Source organism: Neopelma chrysocephalum, unplaced genomic scaffold (assembly GCF_003984885.1).
Source record: "Neopelma chrysocephalum unplaced genomic scaffold, ASM398488v2 Primary Assembly neopelma1_97102, whole genome shotgun sequence".
NCBI classification, from domain to species: domain Eukaryota; kingdom Metazoa; phylum Chordata; class Aves; order Passeriformes; family Pipridae; genus Neopelma; species Neopelma chrysocephalum.
In genome coordinates, this window is record NW_020925744.1 from 3,467,402 (window position 1) to 3,494,215 (window position 26,814).

The 26,814-nt window shown below is 40.6% G+C and overlaps 2 protein-coding genes across 4 annotated transcripts in view; both read left to right on the top strand.

The window, feature by feature from the left end:
• Positions 1-5,380, top strand: part of TENT2 (terminal nucleotidyltransferase 2) — a 46,046-nt gene extending 40,666 nt beyond the window's left edge. For all 3 annotated transcript variants that reach the window (XM_027671469.1, XM_027671468.1, XM_027671470.1), the window contains exon 15: positions 1,253-5,380. In XM_027671469.1, coding sequence (XP_027527270.1) covers positions 1,253-1,327 — 75 coding nt within the window. In that variant the 3' untranslated portion in view covers positions 1,328-5,380. The remainder of the gene's footprint in view (positions 1-1,252) is intronic.
• A 587-nt stretch (positions 5,381-5,967) lies between these two features.
• The window catches only part of CMYA5 (cardiomyopathy associated 5), a 48,098-nt gene continuing 27,251 nt past the window's right edge, over positions 5,968-26,814 (top strand). Inside the window, exons 1-2 of the mRNA XM_027671367.1 lie at positions 5,968-6,240; positions 14,516-24,857. Coding sequence (XP_027527168.1) covers positions 6,080-6,240; positions 14,516-24,857 — 10,503 coding nt within the window. The 5' untranslated portion in view covers positions 5,968-6,079. The remainder of the gene's footprint in view (positions 6,241-14,515; positions 24,858-26,814) is intronic.

Here is a 26,814-nt window from a genome sequence, read left to right on the forward strand (position 1 = left end):
GTATTGAATTTGGAATCACAATTCTGAGATCTCAGAAATATCAGTTTTCTGAGATCTCTCACTATTGAAAATGTAGTTATGTCTAGGAATTAGTGCACAGAACTGGCTTCCAGCTTTAACCAGTTAAGACTCCCCTATTATGCTGTCCTTGGGGACTCCTCTTTACTTCAGTTATTCAAGTCCTTAAATACCTTGAATACTTCTCCAACAAAAAGTAATTCAGTGCCAGATACGTGTAATAGAACAAATGCAATAAGAGATTACCTTAGTCAGAAAAGGATAACCTTTTCTTTGTAACTCTGTTCAGAAATGTCCATTAGTTTTCTTCTCTTTAACCATGTTAGCATAAAAAATACTGGTTTACATACTTGTACATAAAAGAGTTGATTTTGTGAATCTGCCGTAAGTCATGGTTACAAAGTAGTTTAGGCTCTCTCACTGTTCTGTGAAATCAAAGTGAAACTTCGCTTTACAAGTTTTCAGTGAACAAAATCTGTTTCAAACCTGTGTAGTTTTCTGAAAAATATAAAAGCAGCTGTTTGTTTGTAGCTGTTTGGAAGCCATATGCAAGAATGATACAGCCCTGAAAAAATTTCCTCTTTATTAGGTACCATAAGAATCACAGTTGTTCTAAAAGTGCAAGTGCTTTTTAATATCTTGCACTATTTTTTAAGAAGCTTAAGGAATCTGTTTTATCCTTGAGAGATTATTCTTCCTCTGGTTTTCGCTACACATTGGGGTTTAAATGAATTCTGTGTAAAAACAGGAGGACTACTACAGTTCTTTGCAGGCTCATGGCCTGACAGATGTCTTGAAATTCATACTGGAATACAGAAGAAAGTTGAAATAACCTATTTTAAAGACACAACTACATTCGGGAAATGGCAGCATATAATACTGTTTATCAGGAACTTTGACATGTGTGTATTTGAGATAATTATTTTGCAGCAAGAATATCAATGTAATACTTAAATATATAATAATATAATAAAATAAATCCACTGTCTTCTTGAAGGTCTCTACCTTCCTCATTAGTTCATTGTGTTTTATGTATCTTTTGGATTTTGCTTCCCTTAAAAAACACCAAAAACCAGCCAACCAAGAAAAAAACAATCCACAAACTGTCTTTTCAAGAAGGGGAAGATATCAACCTTGTTTTTGTGGATCTGTGATGCTTATAGTGGTATTTAAGTTTTAATGACAAAGATTATTTAGTCTTTTTTTTTAAAACCTTGTGCTTTTTTTTCCCCAGGCTTGGCGAGTATTACGAGATAAGAAAGACCTGAAATGTATATTACCTTTAAGAGCAGACGAACTGAAAAGATAACCAACTTCTTTCTTTTTTTTTTTTGATCCTGCTGAAACAAAGAACAGTATCAAAATCAGGAGGCATCTACCCCATGGTTCTTTACAACCTGTTTTTCTCTCTAAACTTTTGTTAGGGAAATGTTTATTATAAGGATGTGACATATTTTATTACCGACATTTGTTAATATAGCTGTTCATTCAAAGATATGTTTTCTGAAAATGCTTGTAGTGCTGGCTTCTAGAAGAAACTCACAGCAAACAACAAGAATAAATCTATTTCAGGGAAAGTATGGGGATATATTGACTTGTTGTTTGTATAAACTGTGTAGCCATTAATTCAGACAGATTTAAGAATGAAACACTAGACATTCAAAAGTTAATCAATGTGCAAATCTGACTACATTCCTTAAGGCACTGTGCATGGTGCCCACTTCTTGGTGAACAGAGAGCCCATGCTTTACATCTGCTTAATTTCAGTAAGCACTTTGGTTCAACTTGGCACTTTCCAGTTTTATTTCACTTGGAATAACTGTTTATGAAAATGAAGCTAGATTATGGTTGGTAGTGTTCTGGATATTAAGAACTGTAATCTAAACTGGAATTTTCCAGCAACATTTCTACTATGAAGAAGTTGAAATAAAAAAGCTCAATTCAATATACATAAATGCTTCATATTCACACAGAGTAGGAAAAAAAATATTTTGTGCTTCCTTTTACATATTTGAAGTAGTAGTGATGCCTGCTTTGGAGAAAAAGACCAAATCAAAACACCTCACAACCCTACCAATGCTACAATAAGCTGGACTTCTCATTTGATTTTGTGTAAATATTTGTAAATTGGTCAGCCATTGTAAATTGAATTTAAATAAGTAATATTGAAAATTTGAACTCTTCCAAAAAAATTGCACACGCTCTCTTAGACCTCCTGTAGCACAATTTCTGCCTCTCATATATTTGCTATTGGAGACCAATTAGTTGTTAAAACAATACTTACCACTGATGTCAAATTCATACTTCCATTTTTTTTTAAGTTAATATTTTGTATGGTGTCCAGTAAAATAAAAGTTTATATATGGAAGATACAGCTTATTTTTCCAGTTTCTGTTACTTTGTACTGCATATTTAAAATATTTCCTATAATTAAGTAGAATAGGAAATGGCCAGTAAGGTAGGGCCCATGTTGCAAATCATAAACATCTATTATGGCTATTTTGCAGTGCATCTCTGAACAGGTACAAGTTTGATTTATTGCATTCACTAATAATAGTGCAACAACCCCTATAACTGTAAAATAACAAGCGTTATCACTTCTTGTGCAAACTCTAAAGTTCTAGTTTATTTCAAAGTTCTAGGGTTGTATGATGTATGATTACTTCCTGCACACTTCATCATAGTCTAGTCTATATAGGATTTGGCTTGCTTTTTAAAACACTTCCTTCTGTAATTTGAAGTGTCTTTCACTTTTAATCTGACTCTATCAGGCCACTGAAACATTTTCCCTCCATGTGGGTGTTCCCCCTCACAGCCCTTCCTCTAAAGGATAGTAGACTTGGATCTCAGTGAAACATTCACTCTGATCTGCTTTATGTAAAATTGAAGCACAAGATTTTAGGACAGGCTGATATCTGGAATCAAAGATGCTCTACAAGCCCTGCGTGGACTTTGGGGAAAGGGGAAGGCTGCTTCTTGTTTTAAAAAGATGTTGGCTGTATCTTTGTCTAGAAAATTTAAAACTGTCCCAACGTAGGATAAGCAAGAAGGGACATACATGTTCAAACTTGGCAAAAAAGTATTTTAAGTGAGCTGGATGTCAGGCACAAAATTTTGTGTTTCTTACAAGTTTGCGTTGCATCACCTAATGTGTCAACATTTCTTACACCTGAAATTAATGCTCTGTGTTTGAAACTACTTCTCCCTTACTTTTTTAAAAAAGTTAGTTAAAAAAATTGTAATACCTACATGCAACTCTGTAAAAATTTACAAGTCAAGGTCTGTAACCACAATGGTCTGTGTCTTTCAAAAGAATTCTTTTGTGTTTTTCTCTAAAGTTGATGTACTTCTGATAAGCTACATCTATAATCAGAAATATAAATGGTTGATTTCCCTAGTTGTTTGAGGACAAGCCTGTTTATAGCATATTTGTTAAATGGTGGGCTGCAACTTTTGTCTGAAAACTTCTAATATAATACCACAAAATAAATGGTTTGGGGAGAGTGGGTAAGAACTGAACTTTAACTTTGATTCAGTTCTGCTTAGTCTGAAGTTGTTCAGAGGTTTAATGACCTGGATTTTCATCTACTCTGGGCAAATATCCAGAGGGAGAAATTTGGTAATGGCTATCATAAATTTTAGTGTTAGTGTGAAGTTCTCCCTTCTCCTCAGCTTCAAAATAAAAACCTTCACCCACTTATCTCTTGGCATACGCCCTAACAGGAATAGTTTTTTCTGAGAAATCTTTGGTAAAAGGTGTTTTTCATGGCTGACCAAGGTTTCATTGTGTGTGCAAGATGCTGTCTTTGAGGTTTGTTACTGCCTCAAAATAAAAATGCTTTAGTTCAACTCTTTGTTATTTTAGGACTGTTCTTGCCTACTCATTTTGGCATTGGGTTTGCTTGTCTTTTCTCACCTTATATGTCAGCAACCACTAGTGTCTTCTGTAGGAATTTAAGAACTCTCTTTAGTCCTCCAGGAGTGCTTTTAATGAACAGGCTCAGAGGTGCATGGGAGGAGCAAACGTTAACAAGAGCTTCCATTTTGGTGACAGAAATGCAGAACTGGCATAGGCTGTAAACTGTGAAACTTAAAGTTTCTCTTCTAGGTCTTGTTCTCACTTTTCTTAAAATGTGAATGTGTAAGTGTACTTTCAGTACCTTAAGGTATTCTGACAGTATAAGGGTTTATTTTTTTTGAAAAAAAAAATCAATATAAATCAATTTTAAGACTCACAGGGTGACATGATAATTTTGGAGAAATGGGCAGCCTTGATAAAAGGATGGAAGATGATTTGTAGAAAATCTGAAGTTAGCATTTGTGAATACCATCCCAAATGCTTCTTTGGAACCAGTGTTTTCCTTATGCTTGGGTCACTGGACTGAATTCACAGTATATTTGGTGTTAAATTTAAGTCTGTCAGCGAATGTCACTCTTGGTTTATGGGACTCTACTTGCACTGGGTTGTCTTGTATTTTGTAGTTTATTTTTGTTTGTGTTGTTCTCTGTAATCCTTGTGTGTTCTGATACAAATCTTTCCTTCATTGATTTTACAGAGTATGATGCTTGTAGAAAAAGTGTGAAAAAATACACTATTTTTGGTCAATTTACGGGTCAAATTAGCTTGTGAGAAGTACAGAAGGGAGAGCACTAGGTCTGGAGATAATTTGAAGGGGTTCTGGTAAAAGAGTACTCACCTTGCTTTTACTGTGCTGAAGACTTAATCAAAACTTGTGCTTAATATATAAGCATTTCTAGAAAATTTGTAATGCTCTTGCCTTCCATGTGTAAAGAATGTGAAGTACTCTACCTTAAATTTCATTGTGCTGTGTACACTGTCTATGCTCATGATAAAATGTAGAGTTTAATTTAGTTTAATAATCATTTCAAATACACTTTTCAAAAAAGTTACATTCTCACCTTGTAAATTGTGTATGTCAATGGGTAGGTCAAGGGAGCACAAAGATTTTGCCTGTCTGTACTGTTTTGAAATGTCAGGGGGATTTTAATTTACCTTTGCAGAGATAGCTTGTACTCAGAAATACCTCGTTGGGTGTTTCTATACTTATAACATGAGGAAGAATTTCCTGACTGATTCATAACCACCTATTTATTTGAAGAATGGTAAAAATAATGGGGGTGTTAGGGTTATGCTGTGTATACAGTGGTTTATACCCGAAATACCTTGGAAGTTCGTTATTTAGAATCAGAGGTGGTTTTCCTCCTCATCTGAAAATATTTTTGTTTAATTTGTCACTAATTTGGCTGGTACATGTTGGAAATATTTCCATTTTGTCTGTGAAAAGCACTGCATTTTGTGTAAAATGCAGAATAATAAAGGGTAAACGTGGCTTAACCTAAATTCTCCGTGGTAGTATAGTTTGTCTTTGGTTTAAATTAAAATTGGTTCAAGTCCACTCACAGAGGAAATTTTAGATGTCATGTCATGAAAAACAGCGACAAATTCAGGTTTTAAATACATTCCTTTTGTATGGTTAAATGCCACAGTGCATCTGATACCCCTTACAGTATGGAATTAATTACTAAATGCGCTTTTCTGAGGCTCATCCACTAGTTATTGTACTGGACCTTTCTAGGTTAAATTTGAGGCATTCTGGGTGTGCTCAAGGATGGAACTTGCTAAATGCACCTTTTCTTGAGGCCACAGGAGAGCTCTCCATTTGCCTTAAATGTGCTGTCCACCCCAAATTTGCTAGAGGTGGCTTTGGAAGGTCTGCTGGGGCCTCAGCCCCTTCCTCCCTCTGCTGCCTGGCTGCCCTGTGTGCTGTAGAAACAGCTCTGGCAGCGGTGGGAGGTGAAGGGGGCGAGCTGCTGGAGGGGTGGCCATTCGGTTTGGACAAGTGTCCTGGCACCCGGTTGGTGCTACGGCCCAGGGTAGGAACAGCGGCCACTCTGCGCTGTAACTTGACTGCATCTATTTAAGGACTGCCCTGAGTCAGGAGAAGTGAGTGCCACTGGGGATGACAGTTGCTTCAGGCAACCCTGGGGAGGACAGGGTCGGGGGTAAAAATCACCGGAGAGGGCCTGAACTGGGAAGGGAATGGAGGGCTCCCGTGGTGCCGAGTGTGATAGGGCGTCTGAGACCTCGTCCTTCATAGAAGATGAAGAGGAAGAAGAGGAGGAGGAGGAAGAAGAAGAAGAAGAAGAGGAGGAAGAGGAGGAGGGTGTGGACCCAGAGGAAGCAGAGGAACTGACTAACAGGTACAGCATCCCCCGAGATTCACAGCCTCAAGGGGAGCTGGCAGCTCCACCCCAAAGCACCAGCCCCAGAGGATGACAGGACTGGGGTCCTGTGCTGTCTTTAGTGGCTTTCCCCCTTCCCTTACCCAATTGCTGAGGATTAAAAAAAGGGGGGTGGGGGGAGGCTGTAATGTTTCTTTTTTTTCAAATGAGTATGGCTGTAATTAAGTTTTGTGCAGTAAGTGCCTAACCCGAGTTCCCTGGAAGCTTTTCTATTTAAAGATTCTCTGATGTGCCAGCTCAAGTGGCATCTCCTTCTACTCCTCCCTCTTTGGCTGACTCTTTGTCACATACAGATCTTAAATGCTTTGCAGATATGCTTGTCAGGGAGAAAATGCTCAAAGATTATAATGGTGCATTACAATTTGTTCCTTTTTATGGCTCTTTCTTCCTTCCCACTTGTCCCTCCCTCTTCGGTCTCTTGTTTCCTAAAAAAGGAAAAACTTGTACATGCTTGCCATTACCGGTAATGATTTGTGTGTGTGTGGCTGATTTTTGTGGTGGAATGGGAAATAATCTACCACTTTGAGATTTTTTTTTTTAATACTTCTGTTCTCTTAATAACTCTTGCACTGAAATAGTTTGTTGTCCTAATATTGCTCTCCTACCATCAAGAAAATAACGAGCAAGGCAGTGGCCCAGTGCAGGATGTGGAGGTGTCTGCAACCTGATCCATGCAGGCAGACTCCTCTGGCTGTGCCAGCACAGTTGGTTTCATAAAGAGACTGTGAGGCTTGAGAGACCCCTGGCATATAGCAGGTCTCAAGAGTTCTTCCTTGTCTCAAGCAGCGTCCATCAGTTCTGAGTAGTTACTGTAGAAAGTTCCTCAGTGCTGTGAAACCATCCTGCATTTACCACCACTCTCTGTGTATCACAGTTCAAAGTGCTTTCTGACATTGCTGATGGTCACTGGGAGCAAAAAGATGGCAGAAGAGGGGTGGGGGACTCTGTGCAGCCTAACCCACCTGAAGTACTGCAGGAATGAAAGCCAAACAGGGGAATGTACTCTGGGACTGTAGGAAAACCTCCTTGCATGGGGAGCAGAGAGCTGGTTTTCCACAGTGGGGGGATGCCCAGTGACAGCAGTGTAATGCTGCTTTACTGCCAAGGGAATTGTTCACTTTCCAGTCCCATACTGGCAGAGGGGTTGTGTGCCGATAAACACTGCTTGCACTTGTCTGTAACTCTACAAGAAAACCAGCCAAAGTTAATGGAGTGGAGCTACTTACTGCAGACAGGTAAAATAACAGTCTAGATAATTTTTAATGGAATCTGCAATTAAGTGGCTAATAATAAAACTCTCATTGTAAAACATAAGTAGGAACAGCTGAAAAGGGAAGGAGCCTCACGGTTATTTACTACTTGTGCTGGGAGGATGACTTCTCCACAAGTGCCTGTTAGCAGCTCCTCTTAGAATCATAGAATCAGCCAGAAAGGACCTCCGAGATAATCAAGTCCAACCCTTGATCTACTACCACCGTGGTTACTAGACCGTGGCACTAAGTGCCACATCCAGTCTCATCTTAAAAACCTCCAGGGACAGAGAATCCACCACTTCCCTGGGCAGCCCATTCCAATGCCTGATTACCCTCTCTGTAAAGAATTTCTTCCTAATATCTAACCTAAACCTCCCCTGGCAGAGCTTAAGGTCGTGCCCTCTTGTCCTACTGCTGATTGCCTGGGAGAAGAGACCAACCCCCACCTGGCTACAACCTCCTTTCAGGGAGTTGTAGAGAGTGATGAGGTCTCCCCTGAGCCTCCTCTTCTCCAGGCTAAACATCTCCAGCTCCCTCAGCCTCTCCTCATAGGACTTGTGCTTCATTGCCTTCACCAGCCTTGTTGCTCTTCTCTGGACCTGCTCCAGCACCTCAATATCCTTCCTGAACTGAGGGGCCCAGAACTGGACACAGTACTCAAGGTGTGGCCTCATCAGTGCTGAGTACAGGGGAAGATTGCATCTGGCTGGCAGCCTTTGCAATGCAAACTTGAGCACTGCATCTTACCACTTATTTACATCACAGCAAACATTCCCTTTAGCTCCCTTGTTTAAATACAGCAGAGTTTATCTCTATCCTTAAGTGTCTTACTAATAAAAAAGGTCAGAGTCTACCAGAGTAGATTTTAACAAGCTATGGTATATGCTAACTGAGCATATTTAAATCTATTCGGTTAGTTTAACTAAGTTCAAGAAGATGTGAAATTTTGAGTTAGGCACAGATGTGGTAACTGCACCAACTGCTCAGCAATAGTTTAGAGAAGTAAAATAAAACTGACTCCTTATCTGCTTGGGTGTTGTTACAAATATCAGCAGGGCTGTTGAGCTTCAGGCCTCCTCTTGTGCTCAGTGCTTGAGAGAGCTCCTGCCAAGAACGGCCACGTAGAGCCCCTGTGACATATTTACTCAAGCTGAACACTAATTACCTGTTGACAAACAGGTTTTCAAGCCCCCATTGCAGAGCAGCTTTTTTGTGTGCATGTGCTATGAAAACATAGCTTAGAGGAGGTGTAACTAATATGCAAACATGGCTGAAGACAGCCCATCTTGGACTCTGCTGTCATCAATTTATTTTTAACAACTCCAAGCTCTCTGTTGTTTCTGCCTTCCTCCTCTGCATGCAGTTGAACAGCACCTGTTAGTTATGCAATGTCGCAGTGAGCAGGAAAGTCCCCACTGGCTCCTATTTCCACCTTTCCAACATGTTAAATAGCCTTATATCCATTTTATATGAGTCATGCATCAAGATGGCTGGCCCAAGGTCAGGAAGCATCCATGTGAAAGAAGCAGAAGAGCCCTGGTGTTCCTCTGGGACACCAGCCTCTGAGCCCTGACCAAACAGCTCCACTTCCACACTGTGCAGCAGCTGCAGGAAATCAAATCCCAAAAGCTGCAGCAGAACTTATGACTTGTCCTAAAATTACGATGCATACACATTAAAGGCAGAAGAGTTTGGGTTTCGCAACTTTATTACCCTTTTTAATGTAATGTTTAAATAATTTGGTTTCCTGGAACAGGTTTTTATACAAGTAATGAGACTAATATGCAGCATCAGAATCTATTAAAAAGATGGGATAAGGGCTTCATATCCTTGTCAGCATAAATAACCCACTCATCTGCACAGGGTCCATGAAATATTTTCTTGCCTTTGGGTATTTTACTATCTGAGATAGATGAATCGTGGCAGATGACTTCTGTTTCTAGCTGTATGTATCTAGTTAATCATCTTAACAGAGAAAATCTTTTGAAAGTGTGTATTGCTTTAAGGCAAGCATGAGTATGAAGTTAATAGGTTTTCATTTTTGTGTTGGTAATGGTGAGATTTGTCTAACTATATGAAAATTGTTTACTGTTTAACTGGTTTACATATCTGCTGGAGTATCTGTATCTCTAACAACTATATGATGGGTGAGCTGTTCTGGCACAGTTCTGTCTCTCAGACTATTCCCAGCTGATTTCCTTTTGCAGTGTGAAGGCCTCTGGTCTCTGGATGTGTCTATGTACAGGGTTTACATAAAAATGGCTCTACTGACAATTTATAAGTGTTTCTAAATAGCTCATTTGCCTGGAATAGGTGTGGGGTTCATTTTATCTGCTCATTCAGTGGTGACCTATAACCAGTAGATGGAGAGAAGTCCTGAAGTTCTGGAGTTGTTTGGGGTTTTTTTGTTTGTTTGGAGTTTTGTTTGTTTGTTTATTTTGTTGGTGGTTCTTTGGTTGGTTGTTGTTTTTTGGTTGGTTTTGGGGTTTTTTTTGTTTTAAATGAAGCAGTCCTTCCACAAGATCAGAAGGTTTAGAGCCAGGTCTAGTTTGGAATGATTGGTGAAAACGGGTAGAAGAGGAAGCACAGTGGAGAAGGGATCTGCCTGCCATGTGGGAGTTGCTGCAGCATCTAGGAGAGCAAAAGAGTGGAATGATAGTAAATGGGATATGGGAAAGAAGGGGTGGGAAGGGGAGTGCTGGGGATTTGTCTTCCCAGGAAAAGGTTTACCATTCTCTGCTCAAAGCAGAAAGGTGTGGGGAAAGGGTGTGTGATTTTAGTTTCCTTGATGAGGCACTGCCTGCCTTGGCCCAGGGTGGAAGGGGCTGGCAGGGCTGCTTTTCTGCCACACGCAGCAGGCACGTGGGCAGGGAAGGTGAGGGTGCTGGGAAGCGGAGCTGTGCAAGCCATCTCAAGCATGTCATGGCAGAGGCTTGAGCAAAAGGTCACTGAGAGCAGCCAAATGGGGCAAAATGCTGAGACGGGGGCATAGCAGAGGGGAGGGGTGCAGCCAGTGACCCCACCACACACCCTGGCCCCTGCTGGCTCCTGCAACTGGGCATTCCATGTTTTCTTTCTCTTCAGCCTCTTGGACAATATTAACTGAGTCCTTAATAAAGGTCTGCTTTGCCGTTGGGATCTAAAATAACACTCGGACTTCAAGAAGTTCCCCATTGGATCTCAACAGAGTGATTAAATAACTGTGTAAAGGAAGTCTCCCATCCAGACTCGGGTGTTTGATTCCTGTGCTCCCTCCATAACATGTATGGTGGAGAATCCAGAATGCAGGAGCAGGGCAGACCTTTGGGGCACGGAGGTACTGCAGTTTCTCAAGCACCATCTGATCCTGCAACTGGGAATACCACTAGGACATACCACAACCTGGTGGCTGGAAAAGTGATCAGCACTGTGGCAGGTTGTGTCCCTTCTCAGACATTTCTAAGTGTTGGGGATGGAACAAAATATGTGAGACAGGCCCAGCTCCTGGCTCCCAGCTACTCATAATACAAATCAGCTTTGTAAAGCCGGACAAGCAGCTGTCTTATTTTTTTTTAGGATAATTATTCATTCAAATTTGGACAGATGCATAAGCTACTCTGTTGCCAGAAGAGGCATCATCAACACTGAAGGAAATCAATAATATGTTATCAAGTTAAAGGTTGGGTTTAAAATGGTGACTTTCTATAGCTTCTAATTCTCTTAGCCTGAAGAATGGGATGGATGAGCTATAACCCTGGGAAATGCAGAGCAATAGGCAGAGACCATGCTGAGCATACTGATTTCTGTAGGGGAAAAAGGGCAGCATGGTAAAGGCTGAAACTACAGGAATATTCAGAACAAAAGCAAAAGCACAGCAAAATAAGTAGTTCCTTTCTCCTGGGAAGGCAAGCTGGCCACTACAAGTTCCCATGACCCTGCATTGTTCCTGAAGTAGGAGCCCTCAGAGAATGAGATATCTTGTCAGTGCAGCCCTAGGCTGACATTTTGGTCCTTTTATCTGCATTGTTTTCAGCTTGTGAGGTGCTATGCAGCAAACAGCAACAAATTTTGATGATATCAGCAATGGCAAGGTCTGATGTGAAGAGGATAAAGGGAGGCTGTGGAGGATTTTAGAAAGATCATGGGCTGGCTGTGTATCTTTGTGATAGTTGTGGTGTGCACAGGTGTGCACGCCCCACTCACCATGTGTCTAAACACTGCTCAGCAGCAGGGGAGGTGAAAACTCTTCCCTGGAATGATACATGAGGGAACGTGACCCCAGCCTGACAGGCTCGACTAGAAACCTGAAATCCCATTGGAGAGAAGAAGAAGGAGGCAATAAGATAAATCTGATTTTGAGCTCTTTTGGCAGGAAGCACCAAACTGGTTGTCAGTGTCTCCAAGATTTATAAAAGGTTTAAGTTGATGTCCTAGCAGTGAAATAACAAACTGATAGCATATGTGCCAACAGGATTGGGTGTGAAATATCTACATGGAAAAAAGACAGCACTGGCTTTTGTCCCTGGATATCAGTGGCTTCATATCTGCATTTATGGAGCTGAAACATTGCAAACATCTTTTTGCAATTGCAGACACTTCCTCTGACTAGAGAGAAGGGTCTTTTAGCTACTACTGTGCAGCATACAAATTGTTCACAAAACTAGGGCAGCATTTGGAATGTGTTGGAAGGAAATGCATGAGTTATGTGTCTTTCATTCTGGTCTTTAAAGTATAAAGCAGTGTCTCATCACACTGTAGAGGAATATGAACTGTGACCAGTTTGTGACCATGAAAATGAGATAATGATGTGAATAATTCAAGCTTTTTGCATAGACAGGGCCAGGGCAACCCATTCGTATTCACTAATATCAGCTAAAGTGGGTGGGAGTGCTACTCTGTTCTACATGAAGTTTTATTTAATAGTGCCAGGTACTGCAGAAAAATAAGTTTGAAAATATGAGTATGATTTAGATGTTGAAATATGTGGGGAAACAAAAAGATTTGTCATCTTGTTATTGTGGACTCAAATAACAGAAAGCTTTCTTAGTACCATTGCTATTCATTTCTATTTTTTTAATTTAATTTTATTTTGCTGTGCCCCAGTCAACTTAATGCCAAGCCATGGAAATGGCAAAGGAAAAGCTAGCAGAAAAATCAGTATAGATGTGTTTGCTGTGCCTCTTCCTCCAACCTGTAAGTTTCCTCTTATGGAGCCAGCCTTGATAGAGAGTACTACATCAAGGCAGAGAATCTGCTGCACATCCTGGGGTTTGTATCTGTTTGAGAGCTGGGCTTGGTGGAGGAGGCGTGGGGATTGGTTAACATGTGATTATTTAATCTTGCACTGTCAGACTTGCTTTGATTTGTGGGCTTTAGTCTAACTTGTCCTGCTAGTCACTGTTTCCAGGCCAGCCCCATCACCACAATTGGCTTTAAGCCCCATTGCCAGAGTTTGATACTGTCCTTGCACCGAGGAAATCAGAGAAGAGACAGTCTGTGCCTCACTTTGCACAGACCTGAGCATGGCCCAGCCCAGGGTAGTCCCTCTTGTTACGTGCTCTGGAAAGCAAATTCATGAAAGGTAAGGGCAGCACTGCTAGTAGCAGGGTTACCTTTCTGTTTCCATTAGGTACTGAGCAGTTTTGCTGAGTGACCTTTACAAAAAACTTACAGTTCAGAGAGTTTGCTTGATGGAGCAATTATGGTTCTCTGCAGGATTTCTTCTTCTCCTCCTTTAAAGACCTTTGCCTTCTGCCTGGTGCTCAGCACCCTCTGGAGCAAAGTCAACTGCTCTCTGGGGGTGTCTCTTTGTCTCTGTAGCCTGCAGGAATATCTGGCACCTGTGTGGTGGTGAGTCACAACCACATGTCAGATGGGTTCTCCTTCTCTGATCCCATGGTCAGGAGTTAGGTTTCTTCACTGTAGCTTGAGTGCTTTATTCTAATCAACTGGAAAGTGAGCCTTCCCTCTGTTCAGTGGAAGATGGACATTTTGCGGGCATAGGTGTGCGTTCTTCCATGGAAGCGACAGAGACTTCACCACTTCTGCTCTACTGAAGGCTATGACTTGTCCAGCAGACACTTTGTCTTTTTTCCATCAGCTACAAATGTGATTTCCATAAAATGAATTACTGTCTACTCAAGAAAATTTGGGGTTGAGTGTTTTGCTTATATTTTCTATGCTTTTTGGGGAGTGTATGTTGCAACCCTAAAAATACTCCCCCTCCCTAGCCACATTATGTCTTCTAATTGCTTTTGCTAGTCTTTACACTTACTTTGAAGACCATTTTCCTTTCTAAAGCTTCCCTGAAAATCGTTTCTCCAGCCTTTTCTTTTAACTGAAAAATTTGATTGCAGCATATGATAGTGTACTGATTATACATCAAAAAGTTTAAAGCTAGCTTTATGAAACTTTGCTATTTCATTTGGGGAGAGTTCAGGGTTTTTTATTGTTGAATGTATTCTAAATTACTTCGTTAAATACCGAGAGTGCTTAGGGGACGTATGAGAAGACAGAATCAAACTAGTGGATAGACTCCCTACTCCTTTGAGCATTGTATAATGATTCACACTTGGGCAAAACCAGTGTGGTGCTATTAAAACACTGACAGTATCCTCTAAGTATTTAATACAAGGTTTAATTTATACTGTGAAATAAATACTTGCTGGAGACCAGCCCCAGAACCAGCACAATCTCACACTGGCAAAACAAGATTAGATAAAAGACTGTTTTTCCTGCTTTGTCAAAAGCATTTAAACACCTCCCCTTCATTGAACTAACCTTACAACACTCAGTTTTACACAAATTCATCTAAAATATATTTGGCAGATGAAATAGGACTTTTCTTATGCTTCTACTTCAAAATTTATGCTTGTGCAGTATTTTTACAACTTTGAAAAGTGTTTCTGCTGTAAAGAAAAAATCGGGTTTTACAGCAATAATTTAATTTCTTGTGTGTTTTTACAGCTTTTTTTTTTTCACTGTGTTCTTTTTTTATGTAGTTTAAAAGATCTTATCCAAAGTGAAGATGTGAAACCCAAGCTTCAGTACATCATGACTAACCCCTCCTTTTCTATGGTAACATGTCAAAGTGAAGACAGTGGAATAACCTGGGAAACCAGCTCGAGCAGATGTTCTACTCCCTGGACCTCAGAAACTAGTACAACTTCTGATCTTTACAGTATGGAAAGTTCACCAGTAGGTTCTCCTCCAGGAAAAGTTATCTTTGTTATGGATGAAGGTAAAATTGTTCGAAAAAGGACACGAAAATCTTCAAATAGGGTGCCGATGGCTACAAGCCGGAAGGGAGGCCAGAGCAATAAAAAACGTGACTCATCTGGAATGCAGAGGCAAGAACCAAGAACTGTTCTAGGAGATCTGCAGGCCTCTGTGTTGAATGTTGGTCAGGTGGAAGCGCAAGACACGGATGAAGAAATGCTGGACAACAAAGAGGATCTAGAGAACAACACAGAAGAGCCGGTAAAACGTGCTCCTATAAGATCAATATTTAGGGAGAGCAGACTGAGAAAAGTTGGTCCGATCCTTGGAGGACCAGTACAAGCTAGAATCCAGCTGTTCAACTCAATTTTTGGAGGGACTGGTCCACTCCCTGAAACATCGGAGAAAACCAGAATACGGAGAAGTAGCTCAGTTTCAGGAGACTCTGAACAGTTCCTTGAAACATCAGTAAAAGAAAGATTGCAGAAGTTCAGTTCACACTTAGAAGCAACACGTCCAAAATCTTTTCAGGGAGCAAGAAGTAGAATTCTTGAAACACCGTCAGAGAGAAGAAGGAAGCAAAGAGAACAACTCATGGGACACACAAATCAAAGCTTTTCTTCACCAACATCACCTCTTGAAAAACATCTTACTAAGAAAGATGAAGTTTCATCTGAAAATATTCAACCTATTAAAATGAAAGAAGGAACTCTTCAACATGAGGAAAGAAAAGACAGACAACCTCTTCTGGAGAGTACAAATCAGATATTAGGACATTCCCTGAAGTCCTTCTCTCCTAAAGAAGCCAGGAAACAGCTAAGTCATTCACCTGTGACCAAAACATCAGTTACAGAGCCAACAATCTCCAGGTCATTAGAGTCTGATGAGAAACAAGTGCCACTTCCCTTAGCTGAAAATACAGACCAATCCATGCTGACAGCATCAGGTCATCTGGATGAACCAAAAAAGCAGGAATTTCAGCCCAATTCTGCAGATAGAAATACTCAGCATATTTTGCCTACAGTATCCACATCAGAACATCCTGAGAGGGAAGGACAGAAGTCTTACTTACCTAATGCTCCATCAGCTACATCCAAATATTCCACTCTAACTGAAACAGGACAGGAAGATACTATTCCTCAGTCATCAGAAACTGCACAATCTGAGTCTGAAAATGTGCTTTTACCATATTCTGGAGGTGAAACAGAGAAGCAAGAAACCAAGTGTCCCTTATCAACAACTGCACTGTCAGAATCTGAGAGTTCAGGTCTAATGCATTCTGCTGAAAGAAAAGAGAGTCAAGAGACTCCTCTCTCAAAAACTCAAAATATTCATCTGGAGAACCAAACAAAGTCTGAACAAGACTTTTCCTCATCCCTTCAGGAAACAGATGAGCAAGCAATTAAACTAAAACCACCAATTCCAGAAAATATAGATTCTAAATATTTTGGCATTTCATATCCTATTAATACAGGAACAGAAGAAACTCAGAAAAATTCAGCTATAGATAAAGGAGTAGATTTTGGTCAGTCTGATTTTTCCAAAACCAAACCAGCAGAAAGTGCACAAATGGAGATGGAACACCTGGATTTCTCATATTCCAGCAAAGAAATTGGGGAATCAGAGACAACACAGATGGAGACAGAGCATCTGGACTTCTCTTCTTCCAAGGGAAAAATAGAGGAATTGGAGGATGCACAGCTGGAGATGAAGCATCCAGACTTTTCTTTTTCCAGGGAAGAAATGGAGGAACCAGCAAGTGCACAGCTGGAGAGGGAACATCCAGATTTCTTATATTCCAGGGGAGACACAGAGGAATCAGAGTGCACAGTACTGGAAACAGAATATCCAGAATTGCTTTTTTCCACAGAAGAAGCAAAGGAATCAGGGAGTTCACAACTGGAGACAGAACATCAAGAATTTTTTTTCAAGGAAGAATCAAAAAAATCAGAGAGTGCACAGCTGGAGATGGAGCATCCAGACTTCTCTTTTTCCAGGGAAGAAATGGAGAAACCAACAAGCACACAGCTGGAGACAGAACATCCAGATTCATCATATTTCAGAGAAGAAATGGAGGAATCAGAGAGTGCACAGCTAGAGGGGGAACATCTAGACTCTTCTTTTTCCAGGGAAGAAATTGAGAAATTGGAGAGTGCACAGCTGGAAACAGAGCACCCAGATTTATCATATTGCACAGAAGAAATGGTGGAATCAGAGAGTGCACAGCTCAGCATGGGTGATCCAGACTCTTCTTTAACTGAGGAAGTAGTGGAGGAATCAGAAAGTACACAGCTGGAAATGGAACATCAGGAATTTTTAATTTCCAGGCAAGAAACAGAAAAACAAACATCTGATCATTTTGATCTGGAACAGGCAGAATCTTATTTCCCTGAAGAAGGAGAATATGAAGAAAAAGAAGAGCTTGCTCTGCTACCTTCAGATTTATCATGTTTGATGAAGGAAGCGGAGAAAGAAAACACTACAACACTCCAGTTGGTACGTGCAGATGTAATTGATTCCACCAGAAGAGCTGAGAAAGAGCAAACTGAGTATCTGGAAACAACACTTTCAGATTTACCATATCCCATGAATAAAACAAAGCAGAAAGAATTGTTGCAAGCAGATCCAGACAATTCTCTTGATGCATATTTTAGTGACAAAGGAAAACAGCCACAGCCTGTACAGCAGGATTCACAACATGGAGGTAAGCTGGATTCCAGTGACAAGGGAGTGCAAGGAGAAACTACTCAGTTTCAGCCAGAGCATCCAATTTGGTCATATCCTGCTGGAAAAGAAGAGCAACATAAAACCTCACAACTGAGGGCGGAACAGCCAGAGACAACATACTTTTCTGGCAAAACAGAACAGCATCAAGTATTACAACCAAAGCTGGAACAAACAGATTCCTCTTACTCTCAGGGAGAAACAGCACAGGAAGCTGTACGAAGAAACTTAGAAGGTCCAGAGCCAACACGTTTCATTAGTGAAGCAGAGCAACATAAAAATTCGGAAAACAGGGATTTCTCATTTATTACTGGAGAAGTAATGCAAAAAGGAGTGGAGTCAGGCTTTCTGGGGTCACATTTGACTGACAAAGTAAAGCCCTGGGAAATGACACAAATGGAGCAGGAACAGTCTTTTCTCTCCTTTTCCACTGCTAGTACTCAACAAGAAACACCACCATTGAATGTGTCTAAGCAAGATGTATCATGTTCCATTGGCAAAATGGAAAAAAAAGATACAGTACAAAGACAGCTGAAACAGCAGGAAAGAGATGAACAAAAAGCTCTGCTAATGGAAACAGAGCATTCAGATTTCTCAGAAAGCTGGGGTAAAGAGATGACACAGGTCATAGACCAAAGTAATTTGGCACAGCAAGAAATAGCTCAACCAGGGCTAGTACATCCATCTTTGCCATATTCTTTCAGTAAACAAATGCAAGAAGAAATGCAAACAGAGCCAGCATATCCAGAACAAACATCTTATGTAAGTATAGAAACACGGGAGGAAACAATGCAACGAAAATCAGAACAACCATTTCTTTCCCGTTTTATTGGCAAAACAGAGCAACAAGAAATAGTACATTCAGAGCTGGAGCAAATGTTTTTGCCATCTTCTAGCGGAAAAGAAGCTCCACTGGAAATGGAAATTAGTTCAGAATATCCAGATTTGTCATATTCCTTTTATGAAACTGAACAAGAAAAAAAATTGAAAAATCCAACCTTACCAGTTCATTCGAAGCAACGAGAAGCTGAAGCAGTAGTGATGGAACATCCAAATTTTTCATGTGACAGTGGTGAGCCAAAACCAGAGGAGGAGTCAGGACATCCAGAGCTCTCATACTCCAAGGGAGAAATACAGCAACTATCAGAACATTTGAATTCACCAGGAACCCTGGGCAAAGCAGCACAAGATGCAAGCATGGAAGTAGAATCTCACTACCCAAATCTCCTATGTTCTGATGTCCAAAGAAATCAGCAAGAAACTTCACAATTGGATTCAAAATATTCAGGCAAAGAACAAGCAACTCAAAAGTTTGATTCTAAACATCAAGAATTGCCTAAAGTGGCCAAAAAAAGAGCTTCTCCAGCAACTGCACAAATAGAGTTGAAACATCCAGAAACTGCACCATGGGAAATGAAGCATCCTGATTTGTTACATTCCACTGATGAGACAAAACAGCAAGAAGGAGCACCATTGGATCAGAAACACAGAAAACTTTCTGTTGGCAGAGAAAAGCAGCAGCAAGCCACAAAGAAGTTAGAACAAGAAAAGTTATCGCATACTCCTGGTAAAATGGAGCATTTCAAACACAGCCAGGAGGGCTTCGAACAACCAGATTTATCATTTTCCTTTAATAGCCCAGACGATGAAATGATGCCACTGGAGACAGAGCACACTAATGTCATATCTCCTCTGTACAACATGGAGGTGCAACGAAGAGTACGACAAGAAATTGATCAAACTTACCCCTTTGGAAATGCGGAACACAAAACGGTTCAGCCAGAAGTGGAAATTTCACATTTGTCCCCTTCTGAATGTTCAGCAGAAGCAAAAATGGCAGAACCAGGGCAGGGGCAGCCTGACTTGCTTTACTCTGTTTTCAAAGTAGAGGGGCTGCAAACACCACAGCCGAAATCCGAGCACCCTAGTCTACCATGTTCCATTGACAAAGTGCAGGAAATGATCCAGCTGGGGTTGGAAGAGCCAGGTGCATTGTATGGTCATGACAAAATGAAGCAAATTCCACCTGCACAGCCGGAGCTGGGCCACCAAGACTTGGCACCCCCAGCTGCTGAAGTGGGACAAGAAGGGGTGGAGCACACAGCTGTGGAATGCCCTAATGAGGGACAGTCCGCCAGCAGAGCAGAGCATCCACAAGCTGCCAAAGAGAAACAGGGAACTCTGGATTCGTCATCTCATAGTGGAAAAGTGGAGCAAAGAGAAATGGCAAAAACAGAACCAAATCATCCTGATTTATCATATTCCTTTGCTAAAGCAAAATCTCGAGAAACTACACAACTGGCATCAGGAAAACCGGTTCTATCATCTTGGCCTGGCAAAACAGAGCAAGGACAGACTGCTCAAGAGGAGAAGCCACACTTCCTGCATTCTTACAAAAAAGATGCACAAGGCAAGAAAGTACAGACAGAATTGAGACATCTAGAGTTATCTCATTCTGTTAGTGAGGTAGAAAAAGAAACTTTAAACACAAAATCAAACCATGAAATCATACAGCCAGAGGGAGAAATAATGGATTTATCATGTTCGATTGGTGGAACACAGAAAACTCAAATTGCCGAAGAGGATTTGGAGTATCCAGATTTATTACATTCCACTGACACAGAACAGCAAGAGAAGATTCAGCCAGAGCAGAAACAAACAGGTGATTTGTCATCATCTCTCAGCAAAGAAGAACAATGTGAAGATGCAGGAATGCAGGCAAAACACCCTGAGTTTCAGTGCTCTATGGAGAAAGGAGAAGGACTGCAAAATTCCCAAGCAAAATCAGAATATGCAGATTTGTCCTTCTCTGTTGGTACAGCAGAACCTCATAAAACCACACAGCCAGAGTTGAAAGAACAGAGTTCGTTGTATTCTTTTGTAAAAACAAAACTATCACAGGCTGGCTTACCAGAGTCTGAACATTCAGATGTCTTGGATGCCATGGGCAAAGTACTGTGCACAGATTTGTCCTCGTCTATTAGTGAAGAAAAACAAAGTGCACAGCTGGAGGTCAAGCAGGAGAGGAGAAGCTATACATTACACCCAGAGGAAACAGTACAACTAAAATTGGAACAACCAATGTTTTCAAGTCCTCATGGCACAGAAGAGGAACCAACTATATCCCCACTGGAAGGGGAATTTCCAGACTTCTATTCCTCTAACAAAACAGAAAAACAGGACACTGCACAAGCAGGGTTCATGCCTTCTGATTTTTCACATTACACCAGAAAATCAGAGCAGTGGCAACCAGAACAACTGAAGTCAAAACATCCAGATTTGTCATGCTCTCTTAGCAAAGCAGAGACTCGTGGAATGAAGCCATCAGATTCATGGTGCTCCTACAGTGAGTCAGAGCAACCACAGACTGCCCAGCTGGAGCATCCAGAGATACCATATTTCGGGGGTGAAATAAAGCAGAGGGATGGGGCCCAACCTGAACTGCCACGTATTAATTTGCAGTACTCTGATGTTGAAACTCAACCAGAAACACCTGCTGTATCATATACCTTTGTCAGGACTGGGGAGCAAGGAACTGCACAACCAGACTTCAAACTATCAGATTTATTAAATCCTACTGACAAAGCAGAAAAATGTGAAATGGCCCTGCTGAGAGCAGGACATTCTGAGAAGCGAGACACTGGGGCTACTTCATCTCTAATTGCTCAGCTGAAAACTGAACAACAAGATTTGTCATTTTCCACTGAGGAAGCAGAGAGAAAAAAAATTCGACCATATTCATCTCTTACAGAAAAAACAGTGTCTGTACCTTTGGGTGCCTCACATGCTGTTTCTGAAACAAACCGAAAAGGAAGCCCTAAGTCCTCACCTGTAACTGGAGGCCTATCACCCAAACATTTAGATTTGTCTTACTCCTGCTGTAAAGCAGAGCACTCAGAAACTGCCCAGCCTGAGTCAGGGTCCTTTTTTCCAACAAAAGAAGCAGAGAATACAAGAAGTCTTCTACATTTGCCTGTGGCTGCAAAGTCAGAGGCTGAACATGAAATTTTACCTGAAACAGAGAGAGAACTGACTCCACATTACTTCCACACAGCTACACAATTAGAATCTGAACAATCAAATTTATCATATTCTACAGATAGAGTAGAAACTCTAGAAAGTCAGGATTACTTCAGTGTACCTTCAAAATTGGATTCTGAACCTTCAGTTTCATTTTATTCAGGTGATGAAACATGTCAGCAAGAAATTCTACCTTATTCAAAACCAGACTCTGAATATTTGGTTCCCACATGGTCCCTTGCTGAACAAGAGAAGCAAAGTATGCAGCCACTTATTACCCAGCCTGCACAATCAGAGTGTAAACATGTAATTCCACCACATGATGAAAAAAAATTGCAAAAAATTCAGCTCAGTTTGCCTGAAACAGCAAGCTTGAAGACAGTGCAGTTAGAGAGTATGTCTTCAGTGCACAACCAAGATCAAGACAAGCCAGAATCTTGTTTTCTGGACACAAAATATTTGTCACCAGAGCAGCTAAGAAGCTCCCCTAAATTCACTACTGAGCAAGATGAGCGAGAAATGCAACCTGATGTGCAGACAGTGCCAAGGTCAGTGACCACAGAGTCAGAGGTGACTGCTGTAGTAGACCAGCAAGCAGAGTCAGAGTCATTTGTACTTTTTCATATGTTACCTGGAAAGTCAGAACCTGTAAGGTCAGTATCAGTGGCTTTTACTGATGATGAACAGAAACAAAATATTCCGTCATCTGTTTCTGATGTAGCAGGCATACTTAGAAAGAAATCTAACATAGTTTCATATGTTTATACTGAAGGAGAGCATAGACGTGAAATGCAACAATGTTTTGAAGACCAAAAGCGTACAACCTTGGAGCATCTGAAAGTTATTTCATCAGATCCTCTTTGTGAAACTGCGACACACAAAAATCAGCATTATTCTGGTGAACAGGACAGGCTTTCTTCAGCAGAGATGCAGTCTGCTGGCTCTAGTTCCGATGACAAGCAGAACCCAGATATTCCATCTTTTGGGCTAGCTAGCTGGCTGGTAGAAGAGGTGAAAGCTTGCTCAATTAGTCTGCCAAGGGCTGCAGATGTAGACAGGCAAGGAATTCAATTTTCTCCAAATGAAGCTTCTGATTTTGGATCAAAACAATTCCCAGCTGAAAGTTGCACAGAACTTACAGTTGATGAGACTATAGAGAAAAAGGGACATACATTTAGAGTTTCTGAATCAGTGTCAAATGAATTTTCTCACAGGAAGTCCTCAGACACTAGTCCTGGAACACAAAGGTATGATTTACCATCTCAGGTAGGAGATAATCAAGGTCCAGATAACATTGTGGAGTATGAAACTAGTACGGTAAAACCTACAAAAATGGAAGTAATGCAACATCTGGAGGTAGGCAAAGTATCTGAAGTGCCTGAACATTACCTGAGAGGAGAAGAGGAAGAAATGCAACATGCAAGTGCTGTAGAAGACAGTCAATGTGCTCCGGAGACTACTGAACAAAAAGATCTATTTAATATAATTTCAGAAGGTTATGAAATACTCAATATTCATGCTCCTACACATATTTCTTCTGTTGATCAAGAAGAAAGTAAACAGATGCCAGATAAATTAGAATACTTGGAAACAAATCCTTCCTTTAAAAGAAAATTAGTTGATGATGGCCACAGAGCCCTAGCTTCTGGAAGAACCACAGAAATTGCAGAAGGCTCAGTGTGTGGAAAGACTGCAAGCCACGAAATACCAGAATTGGTCAAAAAAGATAATGTTGAGGAAACCAGAGAAACAGAACAAGAAAATCCCTTTTTGCCAGAGAACAATAATTATGCAGTGCTGGATCCTGGTAATGGTACTGCTGATATGGATTATTTTGAAAAATATACATTGATTGATGACAAATCCCCAATTAAGCTACATTTTGAAAGACCAATTCCATTGTCTCCTGTGACAGAAGATCCCAATGAACCTGTTGAAGAAGGCAAATCTTTTAAAGAAAGCACTGAGGCAGATACTTTGGAAGAGTTTTCCTTACTTGAGGATTTGGATGAAGTCTTTTATGGTACCACAAAAGGAGAAAACAAAATGCAGTCCTATGCAGATGCATCAAAGCCTTTACCTCTGCAGAAATCAATTGATTCTAGCAGTAAAAGGATTACAAACATAGAAGATGAACAGAAGTCACCAGGGACCCCACTCTTTGACTCAGAAGAAGGAGTGCTAGAACGATCTCTCTTGTTCCCTACCACTGTTGCTGCAATTAATCCAGAGCTTTTAGAGGAGCCACCTGCTCTATCATTTTTATACAAGGACCTCTATGCAGAAGCAGTAGGAGAAAAGACAAAGGATGAAGCTCCCTCTGATGAGGAAAGTGGTAATTCTAATGTGTCTTTCCCTAGTAGGAATTCAGACACAGATGATGGAACTGGAATATATTTTGAAAAATATATTCTTAAAGATGAAATTCCAAATAAGGCCATAGGGCCTCAAAAAGATCAGATGCTAGAGGATGAGTGCTTCAGTGGAGGAATTTTGAGTTGGAATTCAGAGAACAAGCAGCAGGAGGGATCTGGTTATGTACAATGTGTCAAAACTGAGGTTCTGCCAGAAAGGGGTGTTGTGGAGAGAGACAAAATCCAGGTTGACAGTGACATTCAATCAACAATTTGTAAACCAATGCATGCCATTCCTTTTGGAAGCAGAACAATCCTTTCAGGTGCAAGAACTGATACCACAGAACAAAGAGAAGAAGAAAATGCACCTGTAGAAACAACTGAGGAGTTGCCAGAGCTTTCAAGTCAACAAGCATATAGTCAACTAGTGGATTATCAGGGAGCTGCACATCAAGAAACTGGTAATAAGCAGGAAGAAGAGCACAATATAGCAGCAGTTGCTCAGATGGAAAAATACATTCCATTTGTTGAAGACAGTGTAGATGATCAGTATACTCAGGAACACCTTTCTTGTGTCCCTACCATTCAGCAAACAGAGAATCCAGACTTTGAAAGAGAGGAGCAGCATCCTGATATTTATGAAGATCTCCCTGAGTCAATGGACTATGATGTGATTACACAAGAAGAACTTTTGCAAGATGAAATATCATCCCAATTTACACATGAGGAGCTCTTATTTGAAGACAGGGACTCTTTTGAGCATGCTGTTGATAGTTATGAATTTGTTAATGAGCCAGAACAAAGAACACCTGTTGAGCTTGAAGATTCAGGTTCTGTGGTGATGTACCCTGAAAAATCTGCAACAAACATTCCTCAAGTTGAGAGCCCCCAAAGAGAAATGAAGAAAGCACAAGTAGACACATATTGTTACCACTGCAAATGCCCAATATCTGCTATTGATAAACTTTTTGGAGAACATAAAGACCATGAAGTCACAACACTAGATGATGCTTCAACCAAAGTGAAGGTAAGAATTAATCTGGGTAAGAAAAGAGCTAAGGAGGTTAATTTCTCCAGTCCTCTCATGTAGTCAAGGGAAGAGGCTTTAAAGAGCAGTCTAGAAGCTAAGTTGCAGTATCTATGAAATAAAACCTATTCCTAAACACCTGTTAGAGATCTTGAAGGGAGACTATCTTATTAAGGTATTTTCTAGAGTCCTAGGCTTGCTAAGCTGGTATTCTTATTTGTTCAGAAGTTTAAATAGCCTTGTTTATATGTAGCTGTCAAGAGAATTTCCAATTTTCAGCCTGTGTAAGTTTGTTCTGGTTTGGATATGTGAGGGAAGAAATGAGAAAAATGTTGTTTCTGTTAAAAGAAAACTCAAGTAACAGCAGCTCACTTCACTTGTAAAGGTACAGAAGCCTCCATATGAGGACACCACTATCATCATAAAGTATTCGCTATCCCACTTACACATGTTGATTGCTTGGAGATGTTATACAAATTGTACAGTTTACACTACACAGTTTTGCCGAAATGCAACTTATTTTCTGTTCAGTTCATCTTCATCTTCAAGATGGCCCTAAACTGGAAAAGGACTTTTTACAAGGGCACATAGTGACTGGACAAGGGGTAATGGCTTTGAACTGAAAAAAGCAGGTTTAGATTAGACATTAGGAAGAAATTCTTCACTGTGAGAGTGGTGAGATACAGAAACACATTGTCCCGAGAAACTGTGGCTGTCCAATCCCTAGAAGTGTTCAGGACCAGGTTAGATGGGGCTTTGAGCAACCTGGTCTAGTGGAAAGTGTCCCTGCCCATGGCAGGAGGGTTAAAGCTAGGTGGTCTTTAAGGCCCCTTCCAATCCAAATCATTCACTGACCTCTGGCCAATATTTTAGCTGTAACACAGGTAAGAGTTTATCAGGTCCTACTTCTTTCCATTATCTCTAACCTGTACCACTCCAAAAGACAGATAAAATGCCCTCCATTTCAGTAGCCTCATCCTTTGCTATCAATACTAGTGAAAATGCTTTCATTTTGGTGGAAATTGCAGTTCTGCTTGTGAAAACAGCATACACATGACATCTTACTTCTCCCATATCAGACTTGTTCATGTACAAGTATACAGGTATTCCAGCTGTTTACTCTCACTCCTCCAAGGGTTGACGTCTCTTTCTTGGCACATACTTATCTGACAGAAATACAGATTTTGTGTCATTTCACTGAAATTCCAGAAGGGCTTATATTGATGGTATTTATGTTGTCTTTATGTCAAGTCATATGCATAAAAGAGAAATCAAAAGTAGGAGGAGTCCATGTGACAGTTTCAAATATCAAGGTTTACAAACTATCTCCATGGTATGCATATGTATGATATCTGAGTTGCTTTTTGTGTATGGCCATTCATGATTGACTTAGCAGTGATAGTTAGCCACTAGTAAGTAATAAAGTCACAGAGCCCAGCCATCCCTCAAATGTACCTTCATTACAGCAAGTCAAGTTGCAAGCTGCAAATAAACATCCCATGATATCACTCCCTGGTTGTGGAGCATGGATGTGAAGCCAGTATTAAATCTGCCCATAGCACAGGCTTAGCTTCACATGATTTCTAACCCTCAGGGCTTAGGTTACTCAGAGACTGCATTTGGATGTTTCTTGTTACTTCTGTATAATTACTGAGAAAACATTAAGATAGCAAAATGCTTGTAGCCTGAATTTTTTGTTGCATGAAAACTGTAAGATCATAGCTTCACAGTAAATGAAATGAGCTATGGATGACATCCGTCAGATTTTATAGGTTATCTTGACAAACAGAAGTTTGTCTCCAAATCTTGGTGATTAGCCCTAAATATTTATGAAGTGAGCTTTCAATTTTACTGTGCAATGTGACATTTACAATTAATGAAAAGTCACATGCTTGTTTTCTACAGATCTAGCTGTAACATTTTGCCATAGTAAGAAGCTGTTACAAAAGGAAGCTAA